This window comes from Balaenoptera acutorostrata, chromosome 7 (assembly GCF_949987535.1).
Source record: "Balaenoptera acutorostrata chromosome 7, mBalAcu1.1, whole genome shotgun sequence".
Classification (NCBI taxonomy): domain Eukaryota; kingdom Metazoa; phylum Chordata; class Mammalia; order Artiodactyla; family Balaenopteridae; genus Balaenoptera; species Balaenoptera acutorostrata.
In genome coordinates this window covers 66,101,105-66,113,243 of record NC_080070.1, presented here as the reverse complement: position 1 = coordinate 66,113,243, position 12,139 = coordinate 66,101,105, and the positions used below count along the sequence as shown (strand labels likewise).

General features: G+C 36.7%; 1 protein-coding gene across 6 annotated transcripts in view; it reads right to left on the bottom strand.

Annotated features, from left to right (window-relative positions):
- The window catches only part of PHF14 (PHD finger protein 14), a 207,456-nt gene that overhangs the window by 153,816 nt on the left and 41,501 nt on the right, over window positions 1–12,139 (bottom strand). For all 6 annotated transcript variants that reach the window (XR_009008864.1, XM_057550202.1, XM_057550199.1 and 3 more), the window contains exon 7: window positions 11,766–11,903. Coding sequence is in view for 5 of the 6 variants with exons in the window: in XM_057550202.1 (XP_057406185.1) it covers window positions 11,766–11,903 (138 nt within the window). In the remaining variant the exon portion in view is untranslated. The remainder of the gene's footprint in view (window positions 1–11,765; window positions 11,904–12,139) is intronic.

The window sequence follows — 12,139 nt, the reverse complement described above, 5'->3', positions numbered from 1 at the left end:
TCTTTGTTTAAGTCACTGGCTATTTGGTTTTGTTAAACCATTCAAAATAGTGTCCTAATTAATGCATTGGTTGACCTGGAATGTCCCTTCAACTTGCCTAGAGAAACTTTCAAGATCCTACTCCCAATGGAAAACAGAAAGGGAAAAATATTTTTCTGAATATCTACCATGTACCAGGCTCAGGTGTCTTTTTTCATACTATCTCATTTATCCTTTAACACTACCACATGAGGTGGGTTCTATTATTTTAATATCAATTTTATGGATAGAAAACTGAAAACAAGAGAGGTTAAGTTGCTGACCCAAGATCCACTGCTAGTAAGTTAAGATCTGTCTTTTTCAACCACTACCTGTCATCAGATTTACTTAAGGACTTTTCCAAACAGAAATGACAAAAGCCCAACTCTGGAGACTGTGATTCAGTAGGTCTAAGGCAAAGAGTTTTAAACGTGAATGCCTCGAGAAAAAGTACCAGTAAACGTAAACGTGCAAAGGGGCCTAAAAGACACTGGAAAATTATAAGACAAAAGTAATGATGGGGGTGAGGGGGTGGGGGGATGCGGGGTAAATGGTGAGGACTAGGAGCAATGTGACAAAGTGGAATGCCCCTCAACCCAAGGTTGTCTTTTTATAGCACTATTCTTATCCAAAAAATGTATCTACAGGTCTAATTTAGGCTGTGGACCTCTGGATTGCATGATTTGTTCTAGAATCTTAAAAAATATATATATTTTTTAAACAAAGCTCCCTGAGTAATACTGATACAGCAGATCAAAGGAATATAAACTGAAAGAAACTACTGGGAGTCTTGTACACTGAGAACCAACTGGCACTTGTAAAAACAATGTAATTTTAAGAAAGTAGGGATGCTTTATTGGTACCTTAATAAAACTGAAGTGTTTACTGAAATCCTATAATGAGTTAGGAGCATATCATATTTACCTTCTCAATTACAACACCATCAATGTTCTTATCCACCCCACCTCAGCCATTTAATTCCCATGACTGGACCTAGATTCTGTACTCTTTCCATAATTCAATGCCTAAAATATCATTCTCTGAGCATCATCTTTTATCTTTCCTGATCACTCCCTCTAAGACTCAAACAAGTTTTTAACACCTTTCAGGTCTCCAATGTACAGACTTTCTGTCTTCTGACTGTCCGAGAGCCCATGCACATGATTGCCCTCTTTACCTGATTATTTCATGGTCCATCAATTAATTACTTCTTTTTTTTTTTTTTTAAACATCTTTATTGAAGTATAATTGCCTTACAATAGTGTGTTAGCTTCTGCTTTATAACAAAGTGAATCAGTTATACATATACAATATATTCCCATTTCTCTTCCCTCTTGCATCTCCCTCCCTCCCACCCTCCCCATCCCACCCCTCTAGGTGGTCACAAAGCACCGAGCTGATCTCCCTGTGCTGTGCGGCTGCTTCCCACTAGTTATCTATTTTACATTTGGTAGTGTATATATGTCCATGACACTCTCTTACCCTGTCACATCTCACCCCACCCCCTCCCCATATCCTCAAGTCCATTCTCTAGTAGGTCTGTGTCTTTATTCCCGTCTTGCCACTAGGTTCTTCATGGCCTTTTTTTTTTTTTTTTCCCTTAGATTCCGTATATATGTGTTAGCATACTGTATTTGTTTTTCTCTTTCTGGCTTACTTCACTCTGTATGACAGACTCTAACTCCATCCACCTCATTACAAATACCTCCATTTCATTTCTCTTTATGGCTGAGTAATATTCCATTGTATATATGTGCCACATCTTCTTCATCCATTCATCTGTCGATGGACATTTAGGTTGCTTCCATGTCCTGGCTATTGTAAATAGAGCTGCAATGAACATTTTGGTACATGACTCTTTTTGACCTATGGTTTTCTCAGGGTATATGCCCAGTAGTGGGATTGCTGGGTCGTATGGTAGTTCTATTTGTAGTTTTTTAAGGAACCTCCATACTGTTCTCCATAGTGGCTGTATCAATTTACATTCCCACCAACAGTGCAAGAGTGTTCCCTTTCCTCCACACCCTCTCCAGCATTTATTGTTTCTAGATTTTTTGATGATGGCCATTCTGACCGGTGTGAGATGATATCTCATTGTAGTTTTGATTTGCATTTCTCTAATGATTAATGATGTTGAGCATTCTTTCATGTGTCTGTAGGCCATCTGTATATCTTCTTTGGAGAAATGTCTATTTAGATCTTCTGCCCATTTTTGGATTGGGTTGTTTGTTTTTTTGTTATTGAGCTGCATGAGCTGCTTGTAAATCTTGGAGATTAATCCTTTGTCAGTTGCTTCATTTGCAAATATTTTCTCCCATTCTGAGGGTTGTCTTTTGGTCTTGTTTATGGTTTCCTTTGCTGTGCAAAAGCTTTGAAGTTTCATTAGGTCCCATTTGTTTATTTGTGTTCTTATTTCCATTTCTCTGGGAGCTGGGTCACAAAGAATCTTGCTGTGATGTATGTCATAGAGTGTTCTGCCTATGTTTTCCTCTAAGAGTTTGATAGTGTCTGCCCTTACACTTAGGTCTTTAATCCATTTTGAGTTTATTTTTGTGCATGGTGTCAGGGAGTGTTCTAATTTCATACTTTTACATGTTCCTGTCCAATTTTCCCAGCACCACTTATTGAAGAGGCTGTCTTTTCTCCACTGTATATGCTTGCCTCCTTTATCAAAGATAAGTTGACCATATGTGTGTGGGTTTATCTCTGGGCTTTCTATCCTGTTCCATTGATCTATATTTCTGTTTTTGTGCCAGTACCAAACTGTCTTGATTACTGAAGCTTTGTAATATAGTCTGAAGTCAGGGAGCCTGATTCCCCCAGCTCCATTTTTCGTTCTCAAGATGGCTTTGGCTATTCGGGGTCTTTTGTGTTTCCATACAAATTGTGAAATTTTTTGTTCTAGTTCTGTGAAAAATGCCAGTGGTACTTTGATAGGGATTGCACTGAATCTGTAGATTGCTTTGGGAAGTAGAGTCATTTTCACAATGTTGATTCTTCCAATCCAGGAACATGGTATATCTCTCCATCTATTTGTATCATCTTTAATTTCTTTCATCAGTGTCTTATAATTTTCTGCATACAGGTCTTTTGTCTCCTTAGGTAGGTTTATTCCTAGATATTTTATTCTTTTTGTTGCAATGGTAAATGGGAGTGTTTTCTTAATTTCACTTTCAGATTTTTCGTCATTAGTGTATAGAAATGCAAGAGATTTCTGTGCATTAATTTTGTATCCTGCTACTTTACCAAATTCATTGATTAGCTCTAGGAGTTTTCTGGTAGCATCTTTAGGATTCTCTATGTATAGTATCATGTCATCTGCAAATAGTGACAGCTTTACTTCTTCTTTTCCGATTTGGATTCCTTTTATTTCTTTGTCTTCTCTGATTGCTGTGGCTAGGACTTCCAGAACTATGTTGAATAATAGTGGTGAGAGTGGGCAACCTTGTCTTGTTCCTGATCTTAGTGGAAATGGTTTCAGTTTTTCACCATTGAGGACAATGTTGGCTGTGGGTTTGTCATATATGGCCTTTATTATGTTGAGGAAAGTTCCCTCTATGCCTACTTTCTGCAGGGCTTTTATCATAAATGGGTGTTGAATTTTGTCGAAAGCTTTCTCTGCATCTACTGAGATGATCATATGGTTTTTCTCCTTCAATTTGTTAATATGGTGTATCACATTGATTGATTTGCGTATATTGAAGAATCCTTGCATTCCTGGGATAAACCCCACTTGATCATGGTGTATGATCCTTTTAATGTGCTGTTGGATTCTGTTTGCTAGTATTTTGTTGAGGATTTTTGCATCTATGTTCATCAGTGATATTGGCCTGTAGTTTTCTTTCTTTGTGACATCTTTGTCTGGTTTTGGTATCAGGGTGATGGTGGCCTCGTAGAATGAGTTTGGGAGTGTTCCTCCCTCTGCAATATTTTGGAAGAGTTTGAGAAGGATAGGTGTTAGCTCTTCTCTAAATGTTTGATAGAATTCACCTGTGAAGCCATCTGGTCCTGGGCTTTTGTTTGTTGGAAGGTTTTTAATCACAGTTTCAATTTCAGTGCTTGTGATTGGTCTGTTCATATTTTCTATTTCTTCCTGGTTCAGTCTCGGCAGCTTGTGCATTTCTAAGAATCTGTCCATTTCTTCCAGGTTGTCCATTTTATTGGCATAGAGTTGCTTGTAGTAATCTCTCATGATCTTTTGTATTTCTGCAGTGTCAGTGGTTACTTCTCCTTTTTCATTTCTAATTCTATTAATCTGGGTCTTCTCCCTTTTTTTCTTGATGAGTCTGGCTAATGGTTTATCAATTTTGTTTATCTTCTCAAAGAACCAGCTTTTAGTTTCATTGATTTTTGCTATTGTTTCCTTCATTTCTTTTTCATTTATTTCTGACCTGATCTTTATAATTTCTTTCCTTCTGCTGGCTTTGGGGTTTTTTTGTTCTTCTTTCTCTAATTGCTTTAGGTGCAAGGTTAGGTTGTTTATTCGAGATGTTTCCTGTTTCTTGAGGTAGGCTTGTATTGCTATAAACTTCCCTCTTAGCACTGCTTTTGCTGTGTCCCATAGGTTTTGGGTCGTCGTGTCTCCGTTGTCATTTGTTTCTAGGTATTTTTTGATTTCCCCTTTGATTTCTTCAGTAATCACTTCGTTATTAAGTAATGTATTGTGTAGCCTCCATGTGTTTGTATTTTTTACAGATCTTTTCCTGTAATTGATATCTAGTCTCATAGCATTGTGGTCGGAAAAGATACTTGATACGATTTCAATTTTCTTAAATTTACCAAGGCTTGATTTGTGACCCAAGATATGATCTATCCTGGAGAATGTTCCATGAGCACTTGAGAAAAATGTGTATTCTGTTGTTTTTGGGTGGAATGTCCTATAAATGTCAATTAAGTCCATATTGTTTAATGTATCATTTAAAGCTTGTGTTTCCTTATTTATTTTCATTTTGGATGATCTGTCCATTGGTGAAAGTGGGGTGTTAAAGTCCCCTACTATGATTGTGTTGCTGTCAATTTCCCCTTTTATGGCTGTTAGTATTTGCCTTATGTATTGAGGTGCTCCTATGTTGGGTGCATAAATATTTACAATTGTTATACCTTCCTCTTGGATCGATCCCTTGATCATTATATAGTGTCCTTCTTTGTCTATTGTAATAGTCTTTATTTTAAAGTCTATTTTGTCTGATATGAGAATTGCTACTCCAGCTTTCTTTTGATTTCCATTTGCATGGAATATCTTTTTCCATCCCCTCACTTTCAATCTGTATGTGTCTCTAGGTCTGAAGTGGGTCTCTTGTAGACAGCATATATATGGGTCTTGTTTTTGTATCCATTCAGCCAGCCTGTGTCTTTTGGTGGGAGCATTTAATCCATTTACATTCAAGGTAATTATCGATATGTATGTTCCTATTCCCATTTTCTTAAATGTATTGGGTTTGTTATTGTAGGTGTTTTCCTTCTCTTGTGTTTCTTGCCTAGAGAAGTTCCTTTAGCATTTGTTGTAAAGCTGGTTTGGTGGTGCTGAACTCTCTCAGCTTTTGTTTGTCTGTAAAGGTTTTAATTTCTCCATCGAATCTGAATGAGATCCTTGCTGGGTAGAGTAATCTTGGTTGTAGGTTTTTGTCCTTCATCACTTTAAGTATATCCTGCCACTCCCTTCTGGCTTGCAGAGTTTCTGCTGATAGATCAGATGTTAACCTTATGGGGATTCCCTTGTGTGTTGTTTTTTTTCCCTTGCTGCCTTTAATATGTTTTCCTTATATTTAATTTTTGACAGTTTGATTAATATGTGTCTTGGCGTGTTCCTCCTTGGGTTTATCCTGTATGGGACTCTCTGTGCTTCCAGGACTTGATTAACTATTTCCTTTCCCATATTAGGGAAGTTTTCAACTATAATCTCTTCAAAAATTTTCTCAGTCCCTTTCTTTTTCTCTTCTTCTTCTGGTACCCCTATAATTCGAATGTTGGCACGTTTAATGTTGTCCCAGAGGTCCCTGAGACTGTCCTCAGTTCTTTTCATTCTTTTTTCTTTATCCTGCTCTGTAGTAGTTATTTCCACCATTTTATCTTCCAGGTCACTTATCCTTTCTTCTGCCTCAGTTATTCTACTATTGATCCCATCTAGAGTATTTTTAATTTCATTTATTGTGTTCTTCATCATTGCTTGGTTCCTCTTTAGTTCTTCTGCATCCTTGTTAAATGTTTCTTGCATTTTGTCTATTCTATTTCCAAGATTTTGGATCATCCTTACTATCATTATTCTGAATTCTTTTTCAGGTAGACTACCTATTTCCTCTTCATTTGTTAAGTCCAGTGTGTTTTGAGCCTGCTCCTTCAACTGCTGTGTGTTTTTCTGTCGTCTCATTTTGCCTATCTTACTGTGTTTGGGGTCTCCTTTTCACAGGCTGCAGGTTCGTAGTTCCCGTTGTTTTTGGTATCTGTCCCCAGTGGCTAAGGTTGGTTCAGTGGGTTGTGTAGGCTTCCTGGTGGAGGGAACTAGTGCCTGAGTTCTGGTGGATGAGGCTAGATCTTGTCTTTCTGGTGGGCACGTCCACGTCTGGTGGTGTATTTTGGGGTGTCTGTGGCCTTATTATGATTTTAGGCAGCCTCTCTGCTAATGGATGGGGTTGTTTTCCTGTCTAGCTAGTTGTTTGGCATAGGGTGTCCAGCACTGTAGCTTGCTGGTCGTTGGGTGAAGCTGGGTCTTGATGTTGAGATGGAGATCTCTGGGAGATTTTTGCCGTTTGGTATTGCGTGGAGCTGGGAGGTCTCTTGTGGACCAGTGTTCTGAAGTTGGCTCTCCCACCTCAGAGGCACGGCCCTGATGCCTGGCTGGAGCACCAAGAGCCTTTCGTCCACACAGCTCTATGACAGGTGGTAGTTTTGCAACTTGGTCATGGTTGGGCTGTCACAGAAACTGGGACATATGGGTGCTACCTTCCTTGATGATTATATTCAAAGGTATGGTTCCTAGGTCCTCTCTCCAGTGAGATGTGTGTCAAGGGCATCAGGTGGGACTTCGGGTAACCAGTTGTTTTCACTGTGAGCCAACCACGGAGCTCTTCCCCATGCCTTCTCTAATTACTTCTTTGCATGGCACATTGATTTGCTTGTTCCTCTCTTCCTCAACGAGCTTCGCTTGACAAAACCTATGGCACAGGTAAATCCAACTCTTCCCCTATTTTGTACCTGTACCTGAGCAGCTGAACGCATTCTCAAATTAATTTGTATTCCATTTTTGTAGATAATTATTGAATAGCTTTATCTCTCTCTCAAACCTTCAATATCTCCTCCCTATTCCTAACTTGCAGATGATGACCTTGTTTGTTTATTTCACTGGAGAGGGTTTCGAAGAGAGGAGAAAAGCAACAAAACAAAAACTTCCACAACCTCCTATCACCACATACCTCAACCTATCTGCATGTCTACACATATCCTCTGACTAATCTCCTGTTACTATGGATAAATTGCCCAATGTTCCTCTCTAAGTTTAACCTTCAGTTGCAATTATATCCCACCCCGTCTTCCCTCCAGCAAGTCTATCTCTCTTACACATTTTTTCTCTCCAATGGCATGCTAAACATACTGTAATATCCTTTAAAAATACTTAAAAGACCTTCCTTGGGCTCCCATTTGTCGTTCCACTTCTAAGCTCCTCTTAAAAGGAAAAATCTAAAGGCCTGTCCATATTAGCTATCTTCAATTCTATTCCATTCCTAAGTTTTCACTGACTACTCCCAACCACTCCAATAGCTCCTGTCAAGTGCAAAATGACCTTCATTTTGCCAATTCCAATTGTCATTTCTCAATCTTAATCTTACTCCTTTGACACAATTTGCTCACTCCCTCTTTGAAACACTTCTTTGAAATACCTCTCTTAGTTCTTTTTTTTACCTCACTGATCACTCCTCCTCAGTCTCCTTGGTAGATTCCTCCTTATTTTCCCAAATTTGAATGCTGTTGAATGCTGAGGTAGCCCTATGACAGTCATCAGACCTCTTCCCATCTCCTTCTACTCTTATAACCTAGATAATTTCATCTAGTCATCTCACCATAAATATTTTATCTATACCCTGACAGCTCCCAAATTTATATCTTTAGCCTTGACTGCTTCCCTAAACTTCAGACTCTGATGGCCAACAACCTACCTGATATCTCCACTTACATGTCTAATAGGCATTTTGAACTCAACATGTCCAAAACTGTCCTCAGTTTCCTTTTCTCCTGCAACAGATCTGCTCTTCCTTCAGTCTTCTCCATCTCAGTAAACCACAACTCCATTCTACTAGAAGCTCAGGCCAAAAAGAAGTCACCCTTTTTACCCTCTCTTTCTGTTACATTCCACAATCCTTCAGCAAATACCTAGAAAATTTGTCATTTCTCATTACCTCTATCCTAAAACCTGTTACAGTAAAAGTTCTAACTGGCCTCCCTGCTTTCACCCTTGCCTCCCTACAGCCTGTACTCAATACAGTTATCAGGGCAGTCCTTTTAAACATCAGTTGGTTCATATATACTCTATGCAACTCTTATGGCCTTCCATCTCACTCAGAGTGTAAATCCAAAGTCATTCCCCATATTTTTCCAGGCCCTTTCCAGGAAGTAGCTCCCTGCTACCTCTATGACCTCCTCCTCTCCTCTTACCAAACCCCAGCCCCTAACTCTGTACCAGCCACACCAGTCTTCTTCTTGGTCCTCAAACCAAGCATGTTCCTACCTCAGAGTTCATCCAGAATAATTTTTAAAATAATGCCTAACACAGCCACATAAAGGTATCACTGAAGATCTGATATAAAATGTCTAACTTTAAGTAACATAACTTCTTGATGAATTCATTTAAAAAGTTTTTGATCCACCATGAGCCATTCCTATCCATCCTGGTTCTTCTAGCAATATTAAGGCATCAGTTCAACAGCTAAAGATCTAATTTGAGCCTTTGAAATTTAATCCATGAATGATTGCAATGCATTATCAAAGGCTGTGGGAAAAAAATCGATAAATTATCTTACATTGTTTCAAAGAGAATTTTCTACATGGTAACAAATTATAATAATGTTCACAGTACCAAAATCATACTTTATCATACTACCATACTACCATATGGTTTAAATGAAATATAAGTAATCTTAAGTCTAACTATATGATGTGAACCATAATAATGTAAGTTTCAGTCATAACTGAGCCTGTGCTATAGTTCAGTTTTAATAATAATAAGATATGTTGTAACATAACATGGTTAAATATTCTAAATAATCTAGAATTTTCACAAAGTGGATCAAAAAGAATAGAAACTTCAAATGCATTCTCACCAGTAAGATAAAGTACTATGTCAGAAGGCTATAAAAAAACATGAAAATAGGCTAAGGTGTATGATGTCATTGGATGAAACTGAGGTACTTATTCTCTTTTTCAACCTTTCTTTTACTGCCTATATAAAACAGCCATTAAGAAGTAAGAAATCCAACTTTATAAATGAGTCTTTAAAAAATAAAAAAAAAAATGCTTTCTAGAATGTCATAAAACTGAAACGGAAGACAAGGTGTACCCACAAAGAGTAGGTCTGTTTTAGTTTAAAATTTGTTTCTTAATCAAATATACATTACATAAATCTTAATCTACAGAAGTACAACCATGAGAAGTAGCCAAGAACTTCATTTTAACAGAATGCTTACTGTCAAGAGCAAACCTCATTGATAGTGATTCATGCAAAGTCTTGGGTTTTAAAACACTGTTCAGAAATCTTTACGATTTTCCAATTCTATAAACTGTTTATAAGAGGAAACCATAAACATATGTAAATATGCTTTAAATCATTTCCCCAAAAAGAGTTCATTTAACAAGACAGCAAATGCGAAGAAAAGTCATTATTCCAGAATCCAGAATTCCTACCTAATCAATCAAGGGAGGGAGCAAGGTAAGGAAAATGCCTCAGGCCTACTTTCCACATCCAGATTTATTTAACTTTCCCTGTAAATTTCTCCAGATTAGCCCACAGATATAGACATAGAGACCACAGACTGCAAACTATTTATTTAGTGCAATATTGTGTTTTGTTTGTTTCAATTCAATTTGAATGCCTTTAGATATGGGGATACACTCTCTAAATCACTATAGACCCCATTATACTCCACTGTCCCATACATGGCTACTTCACACATTTTCATTAATTAAATGGCTACTGTCTACCAGAAATAATGATGGATGGTGCTATACAAAGAGACCCAAACTACCATAGCATAAAAGGCAAAGCTCTTTCTACAAGTTCTAAAAGAAATGGCTACAAAGGAACCCTTCTGGTGGCAAAACTCAAAGTTTGCCAGAAGGAGAGTAATACCTTAACCTATGGATTCCCTGATCCAGCTGTTCACTGAGATTTATCTGATCTTGAGTCTTACTTGTATTGTCTCTCTGCACTTTTGCCCACCGTCTTGAGTTATAGCCATGACTAATCCACACGACCCTATTTTATAATTGTACCTCTGTGTCTACCAAACAGCTGTGAAAATGCTCAGTGTTCATCTAGTACCCTTCTTCAATTAATCAAAGTACAACTCATCAGAATCAGAGACTGACACAAAAACAGATTTATGTACCCAAAATATAATTTCAATAGGATCCCTATATTGATAAAATATATCCTTCAAAATTTGCTCAACAAATTTTCTTCATCAGATTATCTTTTTTGTTTCCTATCTATGAAATAAATGGAATAAGATGAAAGCCCAACATAAAAAACATATTTTTACATGACACTGAAAATTTACCCAATAAAAGATGGAACATAACATATATACATAACAATATATCCCAAATATAAAGTAAGAATTACAGAATACTCAATTACCTGCCTATATAAAGTGCTTAAAGAATCAACAAAACTTGCTCTCAGGACTCCTTACAGTATTAAAATGTTTTGAAGACCCCAAAGAGCTTATGTGAGTTATATTTATAGATAGCATATTAGAAGTTAAAATTGAGTAATTTTTAAAATAACAGTAAGGCCATTACATGTTAACAAAAACAACATTTTTATGAAAAATACTATAATTTACACAACAAAAAAAATTTAGTGAGAAGAGTGGCACTGTTTTACATTTTTACAAATCTCTTTAATATCTCGATAGTGGACATTAAAGAAGATAGCTATATAATCTCTAGAAATCTCCACTATTACATGTGAGAAAATTAGGAGCAAAAAAAGTATATACTATTTTAATACTGTTATGAAGACAGTTTTAACCTCAAAGACCTTGAAAGAATATTAAAGAGTCCCGAATACATACTTTGAAAACAACTGATTGCTTAATCTAAATTTCCGGTAGGAAAATTTTAGAATTAAAAATAATTTAAAGAAGTAGAAATGCAAATACTGAAGACTGAAGACAGGGTAATGATTTTATTTAAAGAGTAACAGAGCAAGGTTATTACTCAAATATAATTTCAGATTCTCATATAAAATATGCTGACATTATAATGCTTTAAAACACCTTGAATTATGTTTCATTTTATCTGTCAGATTTCACTATAAGATTTTTAACATGTTTTCTAAATGTATGGTTAGGTTTAACACTGAAGAAACTCATATATATTGTTTACTCTTAAAGTTTTAGATCTGTGATCTAGACAAAGATTTTAAGAATAAACTCGTAAATTTATTTTATGATGCATACTTGTTTGTAGGACATAATGGAGTCATGAAAAGTCTCATGAACATATTCACCAACTATGGACTTAAATCAACCTACCTCCTCTGCTGCTGCCTCTGAAAGCAGACCTTCCTTCTGAGCGCAGGTCACATGGAAATAGGCTCTGCACATCCCTGCATCACAGCTAATGCAAACTCCAGTTCTAGCAAAACGAGGGTCTTCACAGAAGCTACACTCCTACAACAGAATAACAGGAAAAGTCTCAGAGCAAAAATATTTCCAGAACAGAAACTGCATTCTCATACAAAGCATCTACAAAATACAAATAGTGAACCAACAGTATGTCAATACAAACAATAACTATAGGTAAGCCAAGTATTTATATGAAAAAAGTAATTCTCTATATAGTTCTAAAAAAACAAAATTCCACTGATATAGTAATGATGATAATAATAATTAATATCATTTGAGGG